This window comes from Kryptolebias marmoratus, linkage group LG22 (assembly GCF_001649575.2).
Source record: "Kryptolebias marmoratus isolate JLee-2015 linkage group LG22, ASM164957v2, whole genome shotgun sequence".
NCBI lineage: Eukaryota > Metazoa > Chordata > Actinopteri > Cyprinodontiformes > Rivulidae > Kryptolebias > Kryptolebias marmoratus.
Genome location: NC_051451.1, coordinates 18,192,497 through 18,218,532, shown reverse-complemented (window position 1 = coordinate 18,218,532; position 26,036 = coordinate 18,192,497). Strand labels below are relative to the sequence as shown.

General features: G+C 37.6%; 1 protein-coding gene across 1 annotated transcript in view; it reads left to right on the top strand.

Moving 5' to 3' along the window:
- The window catches only part of ryr2b (ryanodine receptor 2b (cardiac)), a 62,044-nt gene that overhangs the window by 16,240 nt on the left and 19,768 nt on the right, over positions 1-26,036 (top strand). Inside the window, exons 25-77 of the mRNA XM_037973647.1 lie at positions 767-914; positions 1,166-1,374; positions 2,529-2,703; positions 2,818-3,026; positions 3,207-3,399; positions 3,660-3,792; positions 4,771-4,885; positions 5,139-5,299; positions 5,511-5,670; positions 5,873-5,959; positions 6,382-6,608; positions 6,827-7,040; positions 7,149-7,760; positions 7,886-8,086; positions 8,278-8,389; positions 8,527-8,667; positions 8,756-9,032; positions 9,152-9,266; positions 9,396-9,528; positions 9,636-9,739; positions 9,910-10,045; positions 10,724-10,910; positions 11,105-11,213; positions 11,548-11,668; positions 11,881-12,050; positions 12,493-12,713; positions 13,395-13,485; positions 13,582-13,722; positions 15,014-15,177; positions 15,517-15,595; positions 15,754-15,843; positions 16,157-16,294; positions 16,428-16,505; positions 16,691-16,766; positions 16,877-17,000; positions 17,358-17,473; positions 17,817-17,893; positions 18,721-18,842; positions 18,985-19,034; positions 19,262-19,322; positions 19,782-20,014; positions 20,392-20,473; positions 20,667-20,797; positions 20,867-21,187; positions 21,270-21,507; positions 21,829-21,916; positions 22,047-22,133; positions 22,273-22,440; positions 22,601-22,663; positions 23,633-23,761; positions 24,469-24,581; positions 24,955-25,051; positions 25,734-25,864. Of these exons, the coding sequence (XP_037829575.1) occupies positions 767-914; positions 1,166-1,374; positions 2,529-2,703; positions 2,818-3,026; positions 3,207-3,399; positions 3,660-3,792; positions 4,771-4,885; positions 5,139-5,299; positions 5,511-5,670; positions 5,873-5,959; positions 6,382-6,608; positions 6,827-7,040; positions 7,149-7,760; positions 7,886-8,086; positions 8,278-8,389; positions 8,527-8,667; positions 8,756-9,032; positions 9,152-9,266; positions 9,396-9,528; positions 9,636-9,739; positions 9,910-10,045; positions 10,724-10,910; positions 11,105-11,213; positions 11,548-11,668; positions 11,881-12,050; positions 12,493-12,713; positions 13,395-13,485; positions 13,582-13,722; positions 15,014-15,177; positions 15,517-15,595; positions 15,754-15,843; positions 16,157-16,294; positions 16,428-16,505; positions 16,691-16,766; positions 16,877-17,000; positions 17,358-17,473; positions 17,817-17,893; positions 18,721-18,842; positions 18,985-19,034; positions 19,262-19,322; positions 19,782-20,014; positions 20,392-20,473; positions 20,667-20,797; positions 20,867-21,187; positions 21,270-21,507; positions 21,829-21,916; positions 22,047-22,133; positions 22,273-22,440; positions 22,601-22,663; positions 23,633-23,761; positions 24,469-24,581; positions 24,955-25,051; positions 25,734-25,864 (7,958 nt within the window). The remainder of the gene's footprint in view (positions 1-766; positions 915-1,165; positions 1,375-2,528; positions 2,704-2,817; positions 3,027-3,206; positions 3,400-3,659; positions 3,793-4,770; positions 4,886-5,138; positions 5,300-5,510; positions 5,671-5,872; positions 5,960-6,381; positions 6,609-6,826; positions 7,041-7,148; positions 7,761-7,885; positions 8,087-8,277; positions 8,390-8,526; positions 8,668-8,755; positions 9,033-9,151; positions 9,267-9,395; positions 9,529-9,635; positions 9,740-9,909; positions 10,046-10,723; positions 10,911-11,104; positions 11,214-11,547; positions 11,669-11,880; positions 12,051-12,492; positions 12,714-13,394; positions 13,486-13,581; positions 13,723-15,013; positions 15,178-15,516; positions 15,596-15,753; positions 15,844-16,156; positions 16,295-16,427; positions 16,506-16,690; positions 16,767-16,876; positions 17,001-17,357; positions 17,474-17,816; positions 17,894-18,720; positions 18,843-18,984; positions 19,035-19,261; positions 19,323-19,781; positions 20,015-20,391; positions 20,474-20,666; positions 20,798-20,866; positions 21,188-21,269; positions 21,508-21,828; positions 21,917-22,046; positions 22,134-22,272; positions 22,441-22,600; positions 22,664-23,632; positions 23,762-24,468; positions 24,582-24,954; positions 25,052-25,733; positions 25,865-26,036) is intronic.

Genomic DNA, 26,036 nt, shown 5'->3' with positions numbered 1-26,036 from the left:
ATCATCTGCGTAGTTATGGTAGCTAATCTTATTTCCTGTTATAACCTGAGCCAGTGGGAGCATATATATATTGAAAAGAAGGGGTCCTAGGATTGAACCTTGGGGTACCCCACATGTGACCTTTGACCTCTCTGATGAGAAGTTTCCCATTGAAACAAAGAAATCCCTGTTCTTTATGTATATATATATATATATACGTGTGTGTGTGTGTGTGTGAGGATTTGGGTTTCTGTGTTTCAGTTTTTGGTTTTTGTTTTATTTTCATCTTGTTTTCTGTTAGAGGTTTTGTTTCAGTTCTTGTTTGTTGACATTCCACCCCTCCCCAGTCACTCTTCTTGCCTTTCTGCCACACCCATCCACACCTGCCTCAAGTTCTACTAATTACTTCACCTGTGCCCACTTACCTCGTTACCCTCAGTGTTTAAAAACCCAGTCATCTCTCCCACACGCCACTGGATCATTGTGCTCTTGTTTCCCTGGTGTAGGTTTCTGGTCCACGCCTTGTCACTTTGTTTGAACTTAGTTTTTGATTTTGCTGCCACGACAGCCTTTTGGGTTTGTTTATTTTATTTTAATAAATTAGTTTTAATATGAGTCTGCATTCTGGGTTCTCCTCCTTCCCCACCGTGCCTGACAATTTATAAGTATCACGCACAGAATTTATAACCCTGCAGCAATTTACTCAACAAAGATGAGCATTAATTGAGTTTTCTAACAAGTATGCTATTATTGCAAATTTTGTTCTTTACATATTTCATATATTTAGGATGTGAAAGCAAAGCGGAGCCCTCACCTTGTGCCTTGCCGCCTTCTTGATGAAAGAACAAGGAAAGCAGGGTTGGCGAGTGTGAGAGAGGCTGTCTGTACCTTGCTGGCATTTGGTTATAGCCTGGAGCCCATCAGCCAGGAATGGAGTATGTGTCAAAACCCTGTTACTCACTGTAAAAGTTAGAGCTGAATCACATTGTTGCAATCCTTTTAACATTGTAAGTTTAGTCAGTAGGTTACTTTCTGATCAAACAAAATTAATGCAAACTATTAGTTGTACTATTTGGAGGAGTCTTTCCCATACTGTGACTTTTTTATGTTAAGATACACCGATTAACCAGAAATTAATTAAAATTTACAGAAATGACCACATTTGCTCCATTTCTTTAACTGACAGCTGCTTTATCAAAGCCATGCCTCTTCGCTGCTGAGAAGAGCAGAGTGTTCAGACCAGATAAATCCTATGCTGTGACCAGGGGGAAGTGGTATTTTGAATTTGAAGTACTGACAGCTGGGAATATGAGAGTGGGATGGGCCCGACCGGGATGTACTCCAGATAAAGAGCTCGGCTCAGATGACCAGGCATATGTCTTTGATGGATTTGAGGTGAGGCATTGAAATCTCAAACATTCTTGGGTTGCCACTGACCAGTGCTGTCATAAAATCTTTGTGGTTTATTCTTTTATACTGTTGCTCACTCCTTTTTAGTCACTGTTTTTCATTATACTTTTCAACCACCAGATAGACTTTAATCAGACAACATCAATTAGCCTTTGAATAGAAGTGTATGCAGAGGTTGTGCTAATAAACTTTACAATGATTTCAACTTGTGCTTATTGCACTGCTCATTTAGTCTTTAACAACCCAGTACGTTAAGAGTTATAATTGCTCTTGAGATCAAACACTGCTCGTCTTTGCTATTTTTCTTTAACTCTATTTAACATCAGTAGAATTATTAAAACAAAAGCACATAGAATTAGGTTAATTTCAGCACTGCAGATAATTGCGTATTGTTTCTTATAATTAACAGAAAGACAGTTTAAACAAAAACTTATAATGCAAAATAAATATTCTTTATGACTTGTGTAATACTGGCAGTCTCACGTCTTTTTTGTTCTTATGGAGTTTTACATTTGTTACTTTTTTATTTCAGTGCTATTTATCAATCAAAGTTAATTTATATATATAATTATTTGAACACAAGTCATCTGTTCTATGTTGTTAATAACAAACACAAAAAGGGTTGTTTTGACAAATTAGGGGGTAAAAATCAAGATGAAAAGTTATGAATATTTATTTGACAGTTTCTGTCACTTACTGTCTTTTTATGGTGAAGATTTTCCACAACTGATAATATAAAATACATTTTAAATATAACATGAGGGCTGAGATGAAATAGGAGGCTTCTGTCATTTTGCAAAATAACAAATTAATCATTGCAGCATTTCAGTTATGTGACTTTAATTGTCGAGTTTTCCCTTTTAACTCCTCATGTTGTCATCATTCCTCTAAACATGCAAATGATTTGTGTAAAATTCCTAAACTTGAGAACAGATTTCTTTATCAAAACTTCACTTATTTGTTTTCTTTGTCTTCTTCATCTCACAATAATTTTTAGTCTTATTGTTTAGTCTTATTCAAGAGTAACTTTTTTGTACATTTTCTTACTCGTTCTGAAGCAGCATCATTTTACATTGCTGTACTGGTAGTTTTACTCAGAGGAAAAACCTGTTTACTTCCTCTGCCACTGTTGCTTTTAGGCTCAGTGGTACCATCGGGGGGGTGAGCTCCTGGGACGTCCATGGCTCAGAGGCGATGTGGTGGGTTGCTTGGTGGACATGGCTGAACGCACCATGATGGTCACGCTCAATGGAGAGCTGCTCTTTAATGACAGAGGATCAGAGCTGGCTGCCAAGGATTTTGATATCAGAGATGGTATGGGAAGGACGATCATGCTTTTTAAAGTCCATTCTTGAATACACATGACTTAAATATATTTATTTGTTTGTTTTCATTTTTAAAAATTTGATCTCTCCTTGTCTTTTCCAGGCTTGTTGCCTGTGGTCAGTGTTGGGGTGAACCAACTGGGAAGGCTGAATCTGGGCCGCCAAGAGGACTCTTTGCAGTACTTTACTGTATGTGGGCTGCAAGAGGGCTTTAAACCGTTTGCCTATAATATGGCTGGAGACGTAGCTTTGTGGATGAGTTGGAAACAGCCTCAGTTTACATCAATACAGCATAATGATCACAGCTTACAGGTTAGTTCAGTAGTCTGTGGGATTGCTCTTTCTAGTATTTTGGCTAATATGTTTTACAAGATGTATTATTATCCAATAGTTTTTAGATTGATAATAAGCCATCTTCTGGGCTTTGTGTTGAATATAGCTCCTTGGATGCCAAACTTTGATCTTAAAAACAATCTGCAAATCTCCTTCAAGGTTACTAGAGTCAGGGGCTCAGCAGATTCCTTATCCAGCCTGAAGGTGTCTCAGCGGTTGTTGGCTCACCATGGTGGAGGGAGCGACGTGGGTTTTTACCGCCTCAGCATGCCCATTGAATGTGCTGCTGTACTCCGAAGTCCTGCAGAGGCTGTGCTTCCAGTGGCATCCAACTCTTTAACTCCAAGTTCAGGTTCTGCTCAGCTGATGTACAAAGAGGGCATTTTAGTTCAGTTCGCCATAAGTTTAACCAGATAGCATTGTTTCTAATGCAACACATAAAAATTGATGAGCCATTGGGTGAAATACTAGAATTAGTGTATGCGGTCTAGCTGCAATTATCCGGATTTATCCCCTGTCTAGATTACTGATATTGTGCCATTGTGACCTTGTTGAATTCCTCTGGTTAAGCTCCCCAGGGCCATGCTGTAATTAATGCCTGTTGTGTTTTAGCGAGGAAAGAACTGGAGGACACAGACTCTGACTTTGAAGTTCTGATGAAGTCAGCACACAGCTTTGCTGGCTCAAGAGATGAACTTAACCACAAGGATCACAGCCATGACAGAACATCAAAACTAAAACAACGGTAGGTTCTAAAGACACTAAAACTAAAAGAGAATGTAATAAACTGAGTATCATTTGAACTAGATAATTCAACTAGTGTTTGGTTTACTTTCTGTACATAGTAAAATTGTTCAGCTCTTGTTTTTGTATGCTAAATGCATAATACATTCAAGAAAATACAGAACAAGAAGTCCACGTTCTAATAAATGTTTGACATACAGGTCATACTACATCCATTAAAATTGAAGTTTTATTTGCAAGATATACCCACCATTTTGCCCTTGTCCTCAATTAATGTTGTAGCTGAATAGAATAAGTCATTTGCTCTAGTAGGAGGGCAGTGTTTAATAATTCTAATAATGAGACCCTCAGCGACAGTGTTTTTGATGTCAGTGTGTAGCAACATCCTTATTATTTGCTGTCAATATTTAACGTCAACTTTTAAAAGATAGGCATTATCTTTATTGAAACATTCAAGCATACTGCATGTCCAAGATATAGGGATGGGATTTTTATTCTAAGAACACCCCCCCCACAACCCCCCCAAAAACCCATCAAAAAAAAACCTAAAACAAAGCAGGGTTTCTGAGATGAATTCTGCTGCACCCTTGCAGAAAGGCTGAAGGTTTTCATTCTCCCTCCAACAGTATAGCTGAGTCCCAGTCTGTTGCCCATTTCTTTCTCCCATTCCTGCCTTACACAGTCTGTGTTGTCTGTGATCAGCAAATGTATGCTATGTTACAACTTACTCCAAATACCATTTTTGTTCCCTAAGTTGTAATATTCAGCTATTTCCAAATTATCTCTACATCTGTCTGATTGCAATGGCAGTGGCATAGTTGTGTAATAGGTTTCCAGTTGAAACTACACAGAAATCCGAAGACGTGAATGCAGTCAAAAGAATCAAAGATTCAGGCTCACTGCTTTACCACAATTGCCTGTCATCTGCAAAATAATGACTGTGTTCTGTTAGAGATGATTTGTTTCTGTTTTCTGTAAGGTTCCTGCTGAAGAAGTCAAAACCGGGCTTAGTCAGCAGCAACTCATCTGCACGGCTTCTTGAAGACGTCATCGTTGAAAAAGACAACTACGATCATCTTATCCAGAGCTCTAGAGTAAAAGTTCTGATTTTCTTTTTGCCTCATCTCATCACTATCACATAATTACACTCAACATGTAAACTGTTAATTAGGACAATACAGACATTTTAGCACTGCAGATGTATTTTGGCTGCTTTCTAGTTCAAAGTAGACAAAAATTCAACGAATTGCAATGGAAAGCTTGCGGTACTTGACCACCTCATCCACAACATAAATAAATCATGATTTGAATGTCAAACAGTGACACTTATTGACCGCTCTGTTTTAGTTTTACTATTCAGTGAGGGTTCTTCCGGGCCAGGAGCCATTCAGCGTGTGGGTAGGCTGGGTGACCTCTGACTTCCATCAGTACGACATGACGTTTGACAGCGACAGTGTCGGCACAGTGACTGTCACCCTCGGTGATGAAAGTGGCAAAGTTCAGGACAGGTTTGTGTGCACCAAGACTTACATTCTTCTCATATAGAATACAGAGAAGATTTTTTTATTGATTACTATCATGATGACACTTTTTTTACCTGAGCCACTACGCTGTGAAATTATTTTTATTGTACTACTGAATAGCTTCAGCTTTATATGACGCTTTAGAGTCAATTTGCATTAAACAGTTAATTGAATATACCCAAATTCTTTTGCACAGTGTGAAGCGATGCGGCTGTTACATGGTGTGTGCCGGAGAAGCAACAGGCCTGTCTCAGAGTCGACGAAGTGCAGGGCTGGAAATTGGCTGTTTGATAGACACAGCAACTGGACTGCTCACCTTTACCTCCAACGGCGTAGAGATGTTGAATTTCTACCAAGTAAACTGTTCTGATATGACTTAGTTTCCTCTGTACTCAACATGTAATTCCTTTAAGTTTATTTTATTACTTTGAAATTCTTACTAATTTATGTCAGAATGTATTACTTGGTAAAACAGTATATTTAAATTTCTTTACTTGATAGTTACCTGGTTGTATTGCATTGTTAAACTAACTAATCTACTTGTATACTACAAACCAGGTTGAGGCCGGCACCAAGTTGTTTCCTGCTGTTTTTGTCAAACCCACCACCAGTGACATTTTTCAGTTTCAGTTAGAAAGTATCAAGGTAAAACATTTCAATAATAGTAAATAACCATAGATATTTTTTTTGCACACTAATGAACCTTTTGTCATTTGAACCCAGGCATTGATGATTGTACTATAACATTTAGCTTTTTTGGTCTGTTTTTGTTTACTTGTATGTGTGTGTGTTTATGTTATTGTTGTCTTCTTTCTGTACTCGCATAATTTAACTTCACAGTGATTCAAATTTATATCTAATGACAAAAGACTTGTACTTGAAACTTGAAAGTTTCTTTAACCTCACTTTAGATTTTTTCAGTTTTTCACCATTTAAACTATTGCCAGCATAACAAAATACAAACCACAACTTAGAGATATATTATTCTGAAAAATAATTAAGTAGAAGGTAAATATTTTTATTCCTCATGACTCTTAATGCTGCATTTTGTTGTTGTCTTGTTCCAGAATGTGATGCCTCTGTCATCAGGTTTGCTTCGCAATCAGAGGAGGAATCCTAGTCCTCAGTGCCCTCCAAGGGTTCAGGTCCAGCATCTTAGACCTGTTTCTTGGACCAGTGTGCCAGACAGTGGATTAAAGGTGTTGGTAGATCGACCTGATGAGCACCATGGGTGGAGAGTCCAATGTTATGAACCTCAGCAAGTCTTGACCCTTCAGATCCCTGATGAATGCAGGTAAATAAACAAAATAAATAGATAAACAAAGATTTACCATATGCCATGAAGCTGTGAAACTTGAAGCTGGTTCTGATTTATTTAATCACACGTTTCATTATGATTGGCTATTTAGTTCCTACAGCAAATGTTGCAAGTTATTTCCATTTTTTTAGAGTTTAATTAGATTTTGTCCAAACAACAACACTGAAATTGTCTTTATGATGACATTCATGTAGGTGTGTTGACATTTTGGAGCTGTCGGAACTCGATGACCTCCTTACCTTTCACCTTAACACCCTCCTCCTCTACTGCTCTTTATGTGCGCTTGGCAACACCAGAGTTTGCCATGCCCTCTGCAGTCATGTCGACCAGTCACAGATTCTTTATGCCATTCAGAATCCTCACCTTCCTGGCCTGATCCGCTCTGCATATTATCAGCTGCTTATTCAGGTACCTGCTTCTCAGACTTCATGTGTTTTATAAATACCATCAGTTGACAGGCAAATAAATATTATCCGGAAAATGAACAATGTAATACTGGTTATGTTTGTCATTTAGGTTTACCTAAGCAGCTACACCACAACCTGTCTGATGATGAACCATGAGTACATTGTTCCTATGACTGACCAGACCAGAGAAGTCTCTCTTTATCTCAGTCCTGTTGATGGCGGTCTTTATGGGGAGAATGGTCAACTTCCAGAGGGCATTCCCAGCACCAGTCGTAGCACATCTCTTAAACCAAAGATGCATTTTTCATCTCCTTGTTTTGTCAGGGGAAATGGGATGGAAGCAGAAGGTGCAGTCGAAATGGTCTGCACTGACAGCCCAGAAATCCCTCTGGATTTACTAAAGAATCTGACAGTGGAGATGTTGACTGCTGGAGTTTTGGCTGTGGATCAAGCAGTGAGGGATCCTGCTCGAGGCAATGTTGAACTTTTGCTCGTTCCTTTGTTAAAACTGTTGTACAGCCTTTTGGTCATGGGGGTTCTTGGAGATGAGGACCTTGGGAAGGTTCTTAGACTGATTGAGTCAAATGTATTCTCTTTAAATGCTGAAACTCTCAAGGAGGACGAAGAAGAAATTAGTAGTGATGAACAAGAAACAAAAAGGAGTGACATCATTAAACATGGACTTCTTCAGATGACGCTTCCAGAAGCTGTCAAACTTGAGGTGAATAAAACATCAAATTCTTCTGCATGTTCCTCTATTCCATTCAATGTAAAGCCAAAGATGCTGTTACAACATCTTCTCTGGATGTATAAAAGTTATTCACAAAAAGTATTTTTCCTGTCTAGCTCTGCCATTTGCTGTCCTATTTGTGTGACTGCCAAGTCCGTCACAGAGTAGAAGCTGTGATTGCTTTCTCAGACAACTTTGTGCATCAGCTGCAAGAGAGCCAACGTTTTCGTTACACTCAAGTCATGCAGGCCCTCAACATGTCTGCCGCGCTCACTGCTCGCAAGACAAAGGAGTTCCGCCTACCTCCACAAGAGCAGGTTGAATAGACTCTATACATCATTATGAATATTCAGTAATAAATTAGAATAAGATGTCTAATTCTAGGTTTTGGTTTGTGCATTCTTACTAGAGCTGAGAACAAGACATACTGTATCATATATTTCCCAACATGCACTGGGTATTTTTTACAATGTTTGTATGTATTGTGTTATTCATGACATGGCAAAAGATCAATATGCTGCTGAGCTTCAGAGAGGATGAGCAGAAAGAGAACTGTCCGTGTCCAAATGAAATCCAACAGCTCCTGCAGGACTTCCATCAACTCCTCAACTCGCACTGTGGTGGGAGCACTGCTAAGTCTTTTACTGCTACAAAATTAGTTTTTTATTAAGCCAGGGAACTATAAAAAACTTTGTGAAGGCACTTAGTATAATTGCTTCTGAGATCACAAAAATCTTATTTTGCTGCCATTGTACAGGCACTGAACTCAACTCTGACTTAGAGGATAAAGACAATGCTAAGATGCCTTTGAAAGATCAACTTGTCAGTCTTGTAATGGGACTCATTGGACATAAAAAGACTTCCAGTGAAATTAAGGCATTTAAATCACACAGTCCTGGTAAGATTGTCTTATTTTGACTCACAGAAAGTTCTGCAGGATTCTTTGCTTTTACCATTACCTCTCTCTCCTGCTGGCATGTCTGCAGGGTCCTTCAAACATCTGATTTCTGAGACGATGGTGTGCTGGGCTCAAGAGAGTGAGATAGAAGACACTGAGCTGGTTAGGGCTATCTTCTCATTGCTGTACCACCAGTATCAGGGCCTTGGGGGCCAAATGGAGGAGCCTCTTTCAAAGGCTTATACTATCAGCCACTCGTCAGTGGAAGACGCTATGGCACTCTTGTCCTCTTTGGGTCAAATTCGTTCTCTCCTGAGTGTCCGCATGGGGAAAGAAGAAGAGAAGCTGATGATCAAAAGACTAGGGTAGGCAGAGACTGTTACCATCCCTTTTTAATCCTATGATTTGTATTGACAAAATTCTAATACAAATGTATGCCCTGCAGTGAAAGTTTTTAATTTTATTTATTTGGTAATATATATAGAGACATCATGAATAATAAGGTTTTTTACCAACACCCTAACTTAATGAGGGCACTGGGCATGCATGAGACTGTGATGGAGGTGATGGTCAATGTTCTTGGAGAAGGAGAGTCAAAGGTGGGTGACTGCTTCATATTAATAGTAGTTAATTGAATGCAATCTAAAACAGAAAGCAAGTTATCAACCATCACGTGTGAACATTGGGTGATTGGGTGACTTTTACATGCCTGCATTTTCTTGTCTTAGGAGATTACCTTTCCAAAGATGGTGGCTAGCTGCTGTCGATTCCTGTGTTATTTTTGTCGCATCAGTTGTTTCAATCAAGGAGCTCTTTTTGACCACCTCAGCTATTTATTAGAAAACAGCAGCGTTGGGCTAGGTAAATTCAGTCTCTTCACTGGTTTGTGTCATTGTTTAGAGCTTTACAAAGTGACATTGCATATGTTTAATCAGCGTTTACATTGTTTAATGTCTTTTGTCTCTTAGCTTCACCATCCATGCGTGGCTCCACTCCTCTTGATGTAGCAGCAGCCTCCGTTATGGAAAATAATGAACTGGCTTTAGCTCTAAGGGAGCCTGACATACAGAAGGTTTGACAGTTTAGTTATGCATAAATCTAGGAGAAAACTATTTTTGCAAGCATAAGTAGCTTTCTTCATGTCATGTTTACAGCCTTTTTTTAACAGTTAAGGTGCATGTGACACACACCAGCAGAAAGCTTACTGTAACATTTTGTGTTAATATAATCTGTTATATCCAGGTGGTTCAGTACCTTGCTGGATGCGGTCTCCAGAGCTGTTCACTGCTGGTGGCAAAAGGCTACGCTGATATTGGATGGAACCCTGTGGAGGGAGAGCGTTATCTGAATTTTTTACGTTTTGCTGTCTTTTGCAACGGTAGATTTTCATCATCGTTAATTAAAAAGGATGGAAAAATGTGTGTTTTGCTCCTCTGTATACAATTTAGTAAATGCCAGTTTCTTCTGAGTTCTACAATTCCAGTTACAGGATTTGATTTGACAGTGTTTTATTTAAATATACATTTTTTACTTTTTCAGTTAAATTTATTTATTAGGCACAGTAATTGGTTAACTACATTTTTTTGTATATAAACTGTAATCCTACTTATTTTCATTTACATTTGAATGCACTGATGTTCTGTATATCCCACAGGGAAATCCTTGCCTATAGGAACTCAGTATTTGCTTCAGTGCTTGGAGCAAAAGTCACTGCTGAAAAGGGACAATTAGCTGCCTCATTTCATGTTCTTCCCCATTAACTTTGCAGTTTCATTCTTTATTGATTATCTTTCTCCTGAAGCTAAAAGTCATAGCCTTGAGGATGTTCATAGTTCAGCCAACTGATTTTTGGCTTTCTGTGCAGCACGTGTCTCAAGTTTTATCAAGAATTCAAGCTTTATCTCTGTGTTGTGCAATATTAGTCAAGATATTATAGTGTTTAATCTTCTTGCCATTTTTAATTAATCAGTTTATCACCAAACAGTTTTAATAGGTTATTGGCTGGCCTAAAACTTCCAGTGCTCTTCGACTCTTTCCGTGTTCTCCCTGATTGCAGGTGAGAGTGTGGAGGAGAATGCTTATGTGGTGTTGAGGCTGTTGATTCGTCGGCCTGAATGTTTCGGACCTGCACTAAGGGGGGATGGGGGAAACGGACTTCTAGCAGCCATGAAGGAAGCCATCATAATCTCTGAGGACCCTTCGATGGATGGACCTGTCCCTACTCACCTGCTCAACAAAACACTGTCAGTAATAAATATAAGCACAGGCATAATATAAGATCTGAACCAAAATGGTAATGTAATCCCCAATTACATGTTTTTAATAGCATCCACACAGACTCATTAAAGTCCATCTAAAACTGACTAAGCTTTTTAAAATGAAATTTTTTTGTCTCTTTTAAAAACTGTTTGGCTCTTATGATTGATTCTTGTAACAGAGATGCTATTCAGGGCAACAGTGATGACCGTATTCACATGGGACACGCCATCATGACCTTCTACTCAGCCCTTATTGACTTGCTGGGGCGCTGTGCTCCAGAGATGCATGTAAGTGATGTTTTTTTTTATTCCTCGCCATTAGGAATACTAATAAAATAACCTTTATTTTTGGTAATTGTCATGCCTCATACTCCTTTCAGCTCCAACATACAGTATGTTGGTGTCGAAGGGATAGACATCAAAAGGCATTTTGTGAAAAACTCTTCAACCCAATTTATTTTTGTATGAACATTAAGATAGTAAAAATTAATGAACAAGATGGGCCACAACTCATAAAGATAAAGATATGCTGAGTTTTATGTGCCAGTTCTCCTGTAATTCATTATTGCTGTAAAACTTGAACTGGCCTAACAGATGTTATCTATTGTGAATTGTTCTCCAGTTAATTCAAGGAGGCAAAGGAGAAGCCATCCGCATCAGGGCTATTCTGAGATCACTCATCCCTATTCAGGATCTTGATGGAGTCATCAGCATCTCCTTTCAGCTCCCATCAGTGTCTGAAGGTGAAATTGACTAAATCAGCCCATCTCACTGTCCACAGACATTACCTGCTTTGGCTTTTTGTTGTCATTAAACATTAAAGCTTCAATTGACACTTTTTTTAGCCACATATGTTGCAGTCAGGCATCAGAAGCCTAAATTAGGTGTACAAGAATCTGCATTATGAATTCATGAGCGCTTAGTCAGTAGAGCTATTCTTTTCTTTTTTGTGTAGATGGTTTGCTGGTTGAGCCAAAGCTATCTACAGTGTTCTGCCCAGACCATAAAGCCGCTATGGTTTTATTCCTGGATCGTGTTTATGGCATCGAGGACCAGAGTTTTCTTCTCCACCTTCTGGAAGTCGGCTTTCTGCCTGACCTTCAGGCTGCCGTCTCTCTTGACACTGTGAGTCTTTTTGCTGACCTTTTCATTTGCTTGAGGGTTTTAGTGGGAAATTGGGGGCATGATTATAAAGAGAGGTCTTTCCTCTATGCCCTTCTTAACTTCAACATATAAAAATAGCTCTAATTGTTGAAAACCCTCCTAAGGATTGGAGGTATTTATTACAAATTGCCTCATGTTAGATTTGGTTTATGCAAAGCAAAATGTCTTCTAATGATTTAATGTTCTATTTTACACTGATATATTAAAAGTAACAAAAATGTACTTTTTAAAAATTTTTTAAATACAGAATGCATTCTGCTTTATCTTTAATATGTGGAAACTGCATTGCCATAGTTTCTTTTTTATAGTATTTTTTTTTAACTGCTCTATTTAATTTCAAGTTTAGGTGTTTTCATTTGTTTGAGTGAGTTTAAAGTGAACCTCTTACTTTTCTATATTACAGGCTGAGCTGGGATCCACGGATATGGCCCTGGCTCTCAACAGATACTTGTGTACCGCTGTTCTTCCCCTGCTCACCAAATGTTTTGCTCTCTTCCACACTTTGGAGGACCATATTTTCCTGGTTAATTCTCTTATTCAGGCAATATATCAGCTCTCAAGAGCTCTCAGCCTGACCAAGGCTCAGAGAGACACTGCTGAGGACTGTTTGTTGGCCTTGTGCAGGTAGGGCTCTAGCCACACACAAATAAAAACTGTGTAAAGGTTGTAGAGCATCAAGTTACAAAATATTGTCACCCCAGCAGGACAAACTAGCATCTATCTCATATTTTTAAACATTTTGAAGAGGAATTCTAAAGACAAAAGATGTTCTTTCACTCAAGAACACTCATTAGTTTTGCCAAATTTATTCTCCCTCTAAAATAGTTGGATTCAAAATAAAAACCAAATGCATAATTAAATTACCCTCCTTCTTAATTAATTAATGTCATTTTAAAGATAAATTATTATGAAATTATTATCATATTAGCTAATCTATGTACAACAGTATGCAGTTATCCCCAGTCATTATGCATTTTTAATTACAAGTTTTCTGATGGATTTATCACATCCATTAAATCTTTGCTAAAACACTACACCCCCTCTCCTCCAGTCACTCAGCCACCCAACCATAAGACTACTCATTATATTTAATTAGTTACTGTAATGTCTGTTTTTCTACATTTCAGACATAAATGACTAAATTTAATCAACATGTTAAATTAACTTCTTGTCCATTTAAATGATCTTTAATACTTTTCTGTGAATGGGTAATTAGTCCAAAGATTATTCCCATCTGTATATGTGTTTGTGTAAATGTGGTTGCGATGGACATGGAACTAATTTTTCATGATTTGATGTTTCCAGTAAACTCCAGCCATCTATGATGCAGCCTCTCCTTCGACGGCTTGTCTTTGATGTTCTCCATCTCACAGACTGCAGCAAAATGCCACTAAAAGTGAAAACACAACACATGTTTAATAACAGTTAATGTTAAACTATATCAGTAACACAAGTTCCTTACATTTTTTTTATTATTGCTTATGTTTTCCAGCTATTGACCAGTCATTATGAGCAGAGGTGGAAGTATTACTCCCACTCTCGAAGGGACGATGACCAGAGTTCGGCCTCTGAAGAAGAACTGCACCTGTCTAGAAAGTTATTCTGGGGTGTGTTTAAGGCCTTGGCTAAGAAGGTAACCTAAACCGAATACTTGTCTGTATCTTTTGATCATTTTAAAGTGTTTAATTAATGCATTCACAGAAAAGAAAACATTTGCAGAAAATATCATCACCTATCAGCACCGTATTGGCTCAATTTTTGTTTTTTCTTTGTGAAAATCTATTTAAGGCTAAACAGTAAAGTGCACTTCTAATGTCTTTTTCTGCTGTACTACAAAACCACAAGGGGAGGAAGAAGTAACACTCTGAAGACTAATTGTTAATTATTCATATCCTGCTTTAAAACTTCCCAAAATTTGAACAAACTTAGTGGACACTACATTGGAAGGCTTCATATCAATAAATGAAAGAAATCTTCTCTGTATTCACTGTAAGCACATCTAAAAATAACTTTCTGAAAAGGAAAACATCAAAGACTGTATATATTTAAGAGTTATTACCCAATGTACCATAGCTTAGATACTCAGTATTTCAGTTGTTTGTGATACAACCTGAATTTAAGGTGAAACTGTGATCAGGTTAAACTTTTTAGGATGAAAATTGTTTCTGTAAAACAAAATGAATTGGAGGTACAATTTATGTTTTGTCACTGTTAGAGTTTCAGTTTACATTTGGGTAGAATACCTGGTGCCAATTTGATCTGGCCTGATATTTTAAACATCATGTAATAAAAATAGAGTTTCCATATAAGGTAAGGAATTTACAACCTCATTTAACTCAGAAAAAAAGTTCACATAACGTCGATCTTTTTCAGCACATGTGTAATTGACAGCTTTAACCAAGGAAGGTAATTTTGCAATAATGTTTGAAATGACTGGGTTGATGAATATGATTTAAAGGAATTTGTTTCTTTGCGTAACAAAAGTAACTGAGATGGATAAATGGCAGGGAAAGTATGTATATTTAGTTTGGGGCAGAGCCTTTTCTTTAATGGCGTTTGGCATTCGTTTGCCAGGTCTGCGATATAACACTTGGATCAAAAAGTTGGTGGAGAAATCTGATAACCAACCAGCTTCTTAAATGTGTTTGTTTTTGTGTAACCAGGGTACTGCAGCCAAAACAGAATTAAATCTCTTGTACATTAGCCTTACTTTTTTGTGATGTGCTTAAATCTCTTATGTTATAGTCACAAAAATGTGCATCATGTTTGTTTTTTGATTTGTATTTTTTTTCACAATTAGTAAAAAAAGGTGACAGGCCTGTCAGGACATTATATTGATCTCAATGTTCTTTAGTGATTCAATTTAACCTTTCTCCTGTGTTCTCCGTTTTGTTCCTTTTCTCCTTCCTTCATAAACCTTGAAGCCCTATGTTCCAGAGTTCTTCAAGTTGTGTGTGCAATGCCTTGTTGCAGTAGCCAAAGCTTTGCCTCCTGAACATGTGGAGTCTAGCTGTTTGTCTCAAAACGACAGAAAAACCTCAGTGGACACAGATGGACACTTTGACCCCCAGCCTGTAGATACATCCAAGTAAGATGCTGACCATAAAAATCTAGTATTTATTGGCAAGAAATACCCTGTTGATTCTTGTGTAATTTTTTAAGAAAAAAAATCTGTTTTTAGAAATCTACTTGGTATGAAGAATTAACTTTAGCAAAAGAAAGTAAAATTGTGCAACTGTAATCAAATTTGCCACTCCAGCATAAGGTTAAATGCTGTGTTCTTTCCTTCTTTCTTTCTATCTTTCTTTCTTTCTTTCTTTCTATCTTTCTTTCTTTCTTTCTTTCTTTCTTTCTTTCTTTCTTTCTTTCTTTCTTTCTTTCTTTCTTTCTTTCTTTCTTTCTTTCTTTCTTTCTTTCTTTCTATTAGTGTTTCTGTGCCTGAGGGACTGGAGTTTATAGTGAACAAGTACTCAGAGCACACTCATGAAAAGTGGTCTCTTGACAAGGTATTATCTTAATAACTATTCGTTGCAACTGAACAGCTTGTTAGCATAAAAGTGAGTTGCTAAAATAGCTTTTTCCTTCTATAGTGTCACAACATTGACATGTTGTGCAGGATGTTGCACGGGATATTTAGTGAACTCGTGTGTTTTATCCCCGACAGTTTGCCAACGGCTGGGTTCATGGAGAGCAGTTATGTGAGAACTCCAAAGTTCACCCGCTCCTGAAGCCATACAGAGCTCTGGCTGAGAAGGTAAACTGTTGTCAGCTTTAGGGGTGTGTGTGTGTGTGCGTGCAGAAATGTGCTTCAATAATGAATGCAGTGAACTGACATATCCCAAAGGGATTTGCATACTAAACATGGTGTGTGTAATATAAAATATTAAAATGATGTGCTTCATGGTTTTTAAATTTTTGCCCCCCTGCCTTCATTACAAAACATGCTAAGCAGGCCATACAGTTTGTACTAACCTATTTGAATATTAAGATAGTTTGTGTGTTGCTCTTTCGCTTAACAGGAAGTTTCACATGTATTTTCTTGTTTTTGTTTGTTTTGTATTAAATAGGAAAAGGAGGCATATCGCTGGTCCATCAAAGACACAGTAAGAAGTATGTTAGCCTTTGGTTGGACTATAGAAAGAACCAAAGAAGGAGATGCATTTGGCATGCAGGCCTGCGCTCGCAGGGTCTCTCAGTCTGGTCAGGTATGTGTCACTGAGCACTTTCACTCAGCAGTCTTAGCCTCTCGGCTGTGATTATGTTAAAACTAAAAGCAATCAGATTCACACAAAAAGGCAACTCTGCTTCAGATAACCAGCCATATCTTGTCTGTCTTAGCTGTCATTTGAAGGAGCATCAACGTTTAGCCCCAAACCTTTGGACATGAGCTGCATCACATTATCATGGGACCAATGTGTGAGTTCTAGTAATGGTATTTGCCCTTTATTTGAGATGAAATTATCAAGAATTATGTTACTGCTTAAATTTTAGTCTAGGAGCTGCAAAGGTGGTGACATTTACCTTGTTTAAAGTTGGGTTTTGTTTTTTTTTACATTCTGTATTATACTTCTGAATAATCACACTGATGTTGTTTTCTTTAGGCCATGGCTGAACAGTTGGCTGAGAACTATCACAACATCTGGGCTAAAACTAAGAAATTAGAACTTGAGAGCAAAGGTACTATAATATGATTGTAAATCATCCTAATATTTTCTCCTTTCAGGAATCACACACAAAAATAAATAAATAAATAAATCTCCATGATTCAAATACATTGCTATTCTCAGGAGGGGGAGGCCATTCAGTGCTTGTGCCCTATTATGCCCTGACTGCCAATGAGAAAACCAAGTTCAGGGAAAAAGCCCAAGATATACTCAAGTTTCTTCTGCTTAATGGCTACACCGTGTGGAGGTAAGCACTGAACAAGATTAATGCACGATATGATAAGGAAAACATGAAAATTCATATTTGTACTGGAAAGCCATGAAGGCTTCCAGTTTTATGTAACAATAATATTTCTCTCCTTACATCACACTGCAGCCTTAATAGCAATCAAATTCATATATTTCCTCCCTCCTGTACAGGTTGCACATTAATTTAAATCATTGCCCTGACATAAAATAAACACATGACTTCTTTGTTCGCCCAGCGCAACACTGGAATAAAATTGTTGATATAAAATTTTGCAATAGAACAATTGGCTTATATTACAACACAATAGTGCTACGAGCTTACTTATGATCCTGTTTGATTACGCTCCCTCTGCAGGGATCGGAAGACAATTGAAATGGACTTTCCAGCAAAGGCCAACTGCTTTGGATACATTTTCCTTCAGCAAATGTTGTTTCACACTGAGGAGACTCAAGAAAACATGTTAAAACTCGGTAACAGTTTATATATTTATATAAAATAAGGACCTTTTTAATCCTTTACAAATAAGGTATGTCTACTGTGTGATAATGTATGGGTCTGAGCATACTGAACCTTGTGGACCCTGATTCATTATTAAATAGTAAGTAAACGGTTTCTTGAATTTACATTCAATGTTTATGTAAATTTTGATTCATACACTTTAAGTCAGGTGTGGTTATAAAACTTTTTTGTATGAACTTTAGAGAGAAATACTTTAACTTTACAGTAGGATATATTAACCTGCATTTGGACAGTTTTAATCTGATTTTGTTGAGTAAATTTATAATTTTGTGGGTATTTTTTGTTTGTTTTCAGAGGTAGTTCAAGCCAGACGACAGATATCTAAAGGAGAGAGGACTCCTGACTATCAACCAATATTTTTTTTTCAGCAGGTTTGCTTTATCTCAAATTCATATCTGAACCTATTCAGTCTTTTACGTGATGAAAATTTCCCACATTGATTTAGCCCATTTCCAATTTCATTTTCCAATGGCCTTTTATTTTTTTCTTATTAGCTTTTTTTTTCTCCTGTCATTTATGACATCTAATTAGTTTTGTTAGACGGTTGCCATGGACAATCCCTTTAAGCCAAAGCCTTTGTGGCCATGTAATTTATTTAACCATTTCGGAAATCCATGTGGGCGTTTCGATTGCCATCAGGACAGAGATTAAAGCCTCCCACGCTGCTCTGCCACCAAGGAGGCAGCAAAGAAATGGGTTTATTTTTCATTGATGGGACCCCCTGAGTCAGACCCATTCAGCCAAGACTGTGAACAGTCATGCCTCTCATCTCTACACACTCACTCCTCCCACTTAACCGCACTCTCACATGCAGACAAACAAGTCTAATAGTGGCTGCTTGTCATTTTATTTATCTGGTGCTTCATGTTAGGTGTGACAAAAAAACAAGCATCAGCTGTTGACTTCTTTATTAATTCTTCTCTGAAAGACTTGCCAATGATTGAAGCATACTTGCTCTCTGAGGCTGAACTGATGTTTTAACAAACGCTGCAAACATTTATTTTATTGGTGAGGCCATAATATGAATTCTGGTTGTTTCTCTCAGCAAGCATTGCTGCTTTATTAGAGCAGCAGGGCAAACAAGTGCACAATTCAATTACACATTGAAAGCTATTCAGAAGAAATTTAAAGGTAATGTGTGTCAAATAGCATGTTGATTCATGACATAACTATTGGTTATTACTCTATTATTCCATAGGTTGTCCTTCCTGTTTTGGAAGAATACGTCAGAAGCCATCGGCTGTATTTCTTGTCCACTTCTCTCTGCTCAAGTGAAAATAGAAGCTGTGCCTCAAAGAAAGAAAAGGAGATGATTGTTTGGTGTGTAATATCAAAGAATAAATTTCACATCACATTTTGTATAATAATGCAACAATTTTTAATGATTCCTTTTCTGTTCTTTGATTTTGTGTACTAATATATATATATATATATATTTTTCTCATTACTTGTTCACATCTAGCCTCTTTTGTAAGCTTGCAGCTTTAGTAAGACACAGGATCTCATTAATTGGTAAGGATTGTGTTAAAATAAAGTTTGTTCCATTATTATTTTTTTGTTTGTTGCATGCTTGTTTGCTCTTGGTTGCTCATGTTTGGGTCCACCAACATTCAGTTTATTTTTTGAAGCAGCAAGGTCATCTGACCCATGCTTAAGTTTTTTTAATGTAGTTGCATTTGTTTTGTTTTCTCTGCCTTTACACTCATAATCTGAATGCACTGACACACATGTTTTCTCAGGAACTGAGACCTTTGAAGTTAGAAGTTGCCTCTGCGTCCTGACTGAGGCCCTTGATGCCAGGTAGCTAGATGGCACTCCTGTCACACTGCCTGAATTGATCTTCTCGCTCTGCCTTCTGCTTTATTAGTATTGCACCACCATGTCTAAGGATGAGATGTCTGGAGTAATTGAGCCTCTGATACACTGATGCTATCTAATTGTGGCAGATATCACTTTCATTCCCTGCAGACAATGCCTCTGAAGCATGACGCTTGAACAATTTTTGGATCGACAGAGATTGATGTCATTAAGACTCATCTGATGAATAGATTTGAAACTGTTTTAGTTTGTTTACTTGGTTTTGTTATAGTCATACAAACTAATCTCAGCATTAACTTCATGACATTTCTGTTTTCTTTGTCTCTCATGAATATTGTTTGTTTTACAATTTCTATTTTTGTTCAGAGTGAATCTATTTTTATCATAACACCATATCCAGAAATGTCCTGCGAGTGAAACTTTTTTCCCCCATTGTCCTAGAATATTGATATCGTCAAACCCAGAGTCTCTCCAGACGTCTCTGAATTCATTCTTTGAGGCAGCTGCAGCTGATCTGGAGATGACTGTGGAACAGGTTTCTGAAACTTTACCTCGAGGCCAGTTGACCCGAGGAGTGGCCAAGGTTTTCAACTACACAGCCTCTATTCTTCTACCTATGCTCACTTCCCTCTTCCATCACCTCTGTAACCAAACCTATGGAGTGGACCTTCTAGGTAAGGGGTCCGTTTTTTGGTGTTCTTGGTAAAGAAAGGATTCTCAATATCACTTAATATTACATCGCATTCAAAAACACTCTAGTTGTTCCATATGTTGCTTGTTAAAGCAGTCACATTGACATCATAGCATCACAAACTTCATGTGTCTGCAGTAGTTTTATTTGTTAACCTTTAGACACTAAGATGTGGGATGAACAGCTGGTTTCTGCACCTCTGGTATCATTTGTGGACCTTCCACATGATTTATTATTTTATCTGGCTACAGAACAGCAGGAGCATATTGACTGTCCCACTAACACCTCGACACTTGAATCATCAGGCATTCTGCTCATTCAGCTCAGTGTTCTTGGATATTCATCATCTTATTTTTCCAGTTGGCAGAATCCAGGTGTCCTGTTACAGGATATTGAACAGCCTTTACTCTCTTGGAACCAGCAGCAGCATCTCAATGGAGGGGTACTGTTTACACTGCAATGTTATTTATAAGAAAATGTTGGTGTTGTCTTTTTGTTTGTTTGTTTATATTCAAAGTCTTCCTTAAAAAAAGTTTTGATTAGAAAAGGTTCTGCTTTAAAGGTAAAATTACCTAGAATGCACATAATAGTAGTGACTGTAGTTGTAGTTTCCCTAACACTGATTCTCCATCCAGGCAGAGGTCAGCAGTTGGTGCATGTCTGGCAGCCCTGACTGGGGCTTTTCCCATCTGCTTCCTGGAGCCAGCTCTAAACCATAATAATCCATATTCCATCTATAATACCATGGGTGCTTCTCAGATAAAAGGTAAAGCTCTGATATTTTCCGTTGTCAGTTTAATCCTCAGGACTATCAGTACACTTTTTCCTCTGTTAGATCATGGACTACCAGATCAGGTTGCAAACTTGTGTCATCTCCTGCCCTCTTTGGAAGAGGCTCTGGATGAGGTGGAGGTGTTGGCTGGCATTGGCGCAGGAGCTCACCAGACCCCCTACATCCATGTTGCAGAGGTCACTTTGCCCATGTTGTGTAGCTACGTAGCTCGCTGGTGGCGCTGGGGCCCTGAGGGTCAGCTGGACAGCCCAGTCTTCACCGCCGTCATTCCTCAACATGCCAATGACCTAATTGGCCACATCCTCCGCATCACCCACAATCATGTAGGTGCCAACCAGGGTGACTGGATGAAACAAATCACAGGTATTCTGATCCTGTACAATGTTGTGGTTATTATAATTGAAGAAATAATGGGTGCTTTTAACAGCTGTCATTTCTATTTTAGTTTTTTCGCAGCCAATCATATGCAAAGCTCACCCTGAGCTGTTGAAGAGCCACTTCCTGCCACTGATGGACAAGTTAAGGAAGAGGACGGAATGTGTTCTGCTAGAGGAGGAACAGCTGAAAGTAGAAGGATGTTGTACTTCTGAGGCAGAGCTGCAGATAGAGGAAACATACAGAGTCCTGGTGCAAGACCTCTATGCCTTTTATCCTCTCCTCATCCAATTTGTTGATTTGCATCGGTAAGACATAAACAAAGAAGTTCAAGTGTGGAAGAAGACAGTTTTTAAGGAAATTAAACAATTTATTCAGTTAATTACATATATACCCCTTTGTATTGACATTGTAATGTAACTACGAAAGGCATTGATAGCCCTTGAGAAATTATTCAGTGAGTCTGACTTATAAAGAAAAATCAAAACTTGGATATTTAAATGATATATTTTTAAAGATGTAGAAAGCCACATAGCTTAAAGGTGTTATTTAGGTTACTGTTTTAGGCTAGGTCCTGCTTTACAGAAGAATATTCTGTCATGTTAATGTTTTGTTCTGTTTTGTTTCAGAGCCAGATGGCTGAAAGAGCCAATCCCCGAGGCTGAGCAGCTGTTCAGCATGGTGGCAGAGGTCTTTATATTGTGGGCCAAATCTCATGTAAGGACACACAGGGCTCTTTTTTTCTGTTTTTATTTTTATTTTTTATTTATTTAGGCCTGTATGTCAAAGTTTTGTGAGTCTCCCCATAAACAGCGCACATTATCTTCATCTGCGTTTTCTACAACAGCATTTCAAATGGGAGGAGCAGAATTATGTGGTCCAAAATGAAATCAACAACTTGGCATTCTTGGTCTCCAATGACAGCATGCTAGAGGTCAGCTATACTTACAGTTTGATCATATGATTACGCATGCACTCATGTCCAAAAACTGAATTTCTGTCTAGTTTAAACACTTCTTGTAGGAGTCTAAAATCAAACAAACAAAATCAAAACATCTTTATGGCTTCTTTAGAGTCAGTTTAACCATGACAAAAGGAGGATGAAGACTAAAGGGGATCGTTATTCTGTGCACACGTCTCTCATTGTGGCTGCCATGAAGAGGCTGGTTCCTTTGGGACTCAGAGTTTGTTTTCCAAGCGACCAGAACCTTATCATGTTGGTTAAGAACGGCTTTTCTCAGGTTGGTTGGAAATGTATAAACATATAAAGTCCCTTTCTCCTCAAAATGTCCTTTGTTAAGTGGTAATTCTCCTGGATGTTTGGACTGAATAATGCATGACCACATTTGACACCAGCAGACTGCAATGTAGGTAATGTTTTCAATTCTTTCCTCTCCACAGAAAAACACTGAAGATGAGATTCGAGAGCAAATTTTCAGCCACCTGATACATTTTCAGGTTCAGGTAATGACTCTCACTATATTTTTTATCTTTATGAATATTTTGTTTAAAAGTACACATTGCACACTAAAAAAATCGAACATAAAAAAGGTTAACTGGAATTATATCAAGTGTTGCATTTTGAAATAGTTCACTACAGTAGTTTGTTAGATATACAGTATTGATATGCAATATTGAAATGCAGGTACTCACTCAATGTAAACAAAACACTTATTTACATACTTTACTCAACAAATTTAAGCATGAACATGTATCAATTCATAATTTTTGACTTTTTTCAGTCCCTTTGGCTGTTTCTGTATGTAAACAAGGTGGTTTATTCATTTAATTTGGCACAGATATTCAAGATAGTTTCTTACAAGATTAAAGAATATCACTTATTATTCTTTTTCTTATTTTGTCTATGACATTCTTCATATTTATTTATAGCTGAGTAAATTTACCATTTAATTTGTGCAACAATTGTCTGGTATATTAAACTGGGAAATGCTCTCCTAGCCTGTAAAATCCAGAGCTGTCATTTTAATAATCCTTTTCAGGGACTCATTGTTCACCAGAGATATGAATATGACAAACACACCGCACAGTGCAATATCTGCAGGCATCATTTCTGCATGTCTAATGCTGTGATAAACATGTTTATTCATAAGTCAGTGACAGAATGAATGAATGAACAAGCTTATTGAGGAGACCTTTTATTTCTATTTTAAATGGCTCTCGTTTTATACTTTGTTGGTTGAATGAATTTAATTTTTTTCCTCTTGACAGGTGGTAAGTAATCATCTTTTTGTTGATTATTGTTCGCAATAAAGAGAACAATCTAAACAAAAGGTTGTTTTTTTTTCAGTTCACCAAGATAGATGTTTGCTAGTTTTCTTTTCCTATTAGCTTATTCCATTAAATGTATAAACATGACTGCTATAGTCTTCCTCTTGACACAAAAGCAATGAAAGCAACATTTTCCCCTTACAGGCATCAAACAGCAACAGGCAGGAGATTCTTAATGCTCAACACCAAACACAGCTTGGGGCTCACTCTGACACACAAAGGACTGTGGACAGGATTCTAGAAATAGCTCGAGCCCTTTATTACCTGGATCAGGTGAGCTTTACGATTCTATAAAGGAAAAAAAAAAATGATTAAGACCGAACATAGCTTTCATCCTTTGCCTTCTTGGCCTCTGTAAATACAGTGACATTGAGTGCATCTACCCTCCTCGATGATTAGACGGAGCGCAGAGAATTGTGTATGTTCAGTGAATTGAAGTGAAATGAAGGCAGTAGTAAGTGTTGTTGAGCTGTCTTCCTCATCATTCAGCTCCACCAAGATAATTATCTCCTACTGACACTGTTGTGATGTTTTTGTATTTACCTGCTTGGTCATAGTTTCACAGAAAACTTCACTTTTCATCGATTTTGAGAGCTGACAGCTAAATAGCATGTCAGATATCTTTTGTCTTTTCATGTCGGGCTCAAAGGTTCAGATGTCAAAAAATTTTTTAATTTGGTAGCAGGCAAACCTGAAAATGATAAACAATAACTTCAAGCTCTACACGGCCAAACAAAGCACATGGCTATGTTTACAACCTTCAATCTTGAAGACTTTTAACACAGCTTTATATTTCCATACATGGCTTATGTTGTATAGTAGCTGGATATAAAACCTCCTCCTCCTTACATTATTGCAGCTTTATTTGGCTTTATTTATTATTATACTGTAATGCTGGTAAATTATCCGTAAAACCAATCCCTTATTTACCGCAGGTTCTCAGAAACTGGAGTTATTTATTTATTTATTTTTAATTTCAGGTGGAACACCCGCAGAGAAGTAAAAAGCCTGCATGGTACAAGGTGTTGTCTAAACAGAGAAAACGTGCCGTGGTGGCCTGTCTACGGATGACTCCGCTCTACAACTTGCCTCGGTAAAAACACTTGACGCTTGATGCTTCTTTTTTAAAAAACAAACAAACAACTATGTAGGTATGTTTAAAGAATATGCAAGGTTTGCAAATTTTTATTCGACATCTTTCTTCATAAACATTGGTTCATTTGTGGGGAAACGGTAGATAATTGTTAGAACCATCAAATTTTTGTTGCAATAAAAACAATAAATCTGTTTATAATGGTTCAAACAAAAGAAATATCTGACACCTTGATCTTTTGGTGAACAAGTAATGATTTGTTTAAAAAAAGCTCTCTCAAATTTAGATTTTTTCCCCTCTTGTTCCCCTTGTTTCCCATCTTTATGTTACTTTATTTCTTCATATGTCATCGCCCTTTCCTTTTCCTCTTCAGACATCGAGCAGTCAACCTGTTCCTCCAAGGCTACAATAAATTCTGGATTTCCACTGAAGACCACAACTTTGAAGAGATGCTTATGGAGAATTTAGCTGTGAGTTGAAGAAAGAGGTTGTTCTAGCATGACAAAAAACAAACAAACAAAAGAACTATTGTAACATTTAGAACAAGCTAAGTGGTTTGAACTTTTAAACAGATAAAGAACATCATCTTTAACAACCTTTAAAAATGTTGTAAAGGATTTTATGTAACTTACTTTAACTAAACTAAAGAATGGATCCAACTAGTGTTGTCCTTCACACATTTTCCCAAGGTTTGATTATTACCCTGTAAGTAGCTGATGGCATCCATGATGCTTTAAACTGTTTGTGTTGAAGCATTCGGCGGGCATTTTTTTTTTTTTAGAATTATATTAGCTGGGTCAGGGACTACAGGTAGAAAGGTGGAGCTATAACTTGATACAGTGCGTCTCTCCTCTTGTGGTTAATGTATACTGTATACTATCCCTGTTTTAAATAAATAGATCAAATTACAGAAACTATTGTTAGAACAAATCTTTTTTTTTTCTTTTTGATAAATAAGAATAACAAAGTTTTGCTTTAGGTCAAACTTGAAAGATCTGTTTAGTGACAGGTTGGATGTTTATGGTTTATGTTTGCAAGGTGCATACATGGTGTGTTCCTGTAGTCAGCCATAAAAAAAACCATGGATAACAACTGTGTAACATAAAATAACCCCACTTATTAGTTGTTTTGCCCCTTTTCCCTGGACTTCAGAGGGGTGGAGTGATAAAACTGTGTGGAGGTGACAAAGGGGAGGTAAAGGATGTGGAAGAAGGTGCCAAGCCGATCGATCCGCTTCTACAACTCATTACACTCTTCAGTCGAAGTGCCCTGACTGAAAGCAGGTTAGTGTGTGTTTGTTATGTGGCACAAACTCTATTATTATTCTTCTCCGGTAAAACGCGTTGCCCAGAAAAACGAGAAAATGCTGGGGAAAAGCTAACCAGACAGCCTGATACAAAACCCCTACCGCTACTCAGACAAAAAAAATCATATTGTCCCATACCTAGGGGGCGC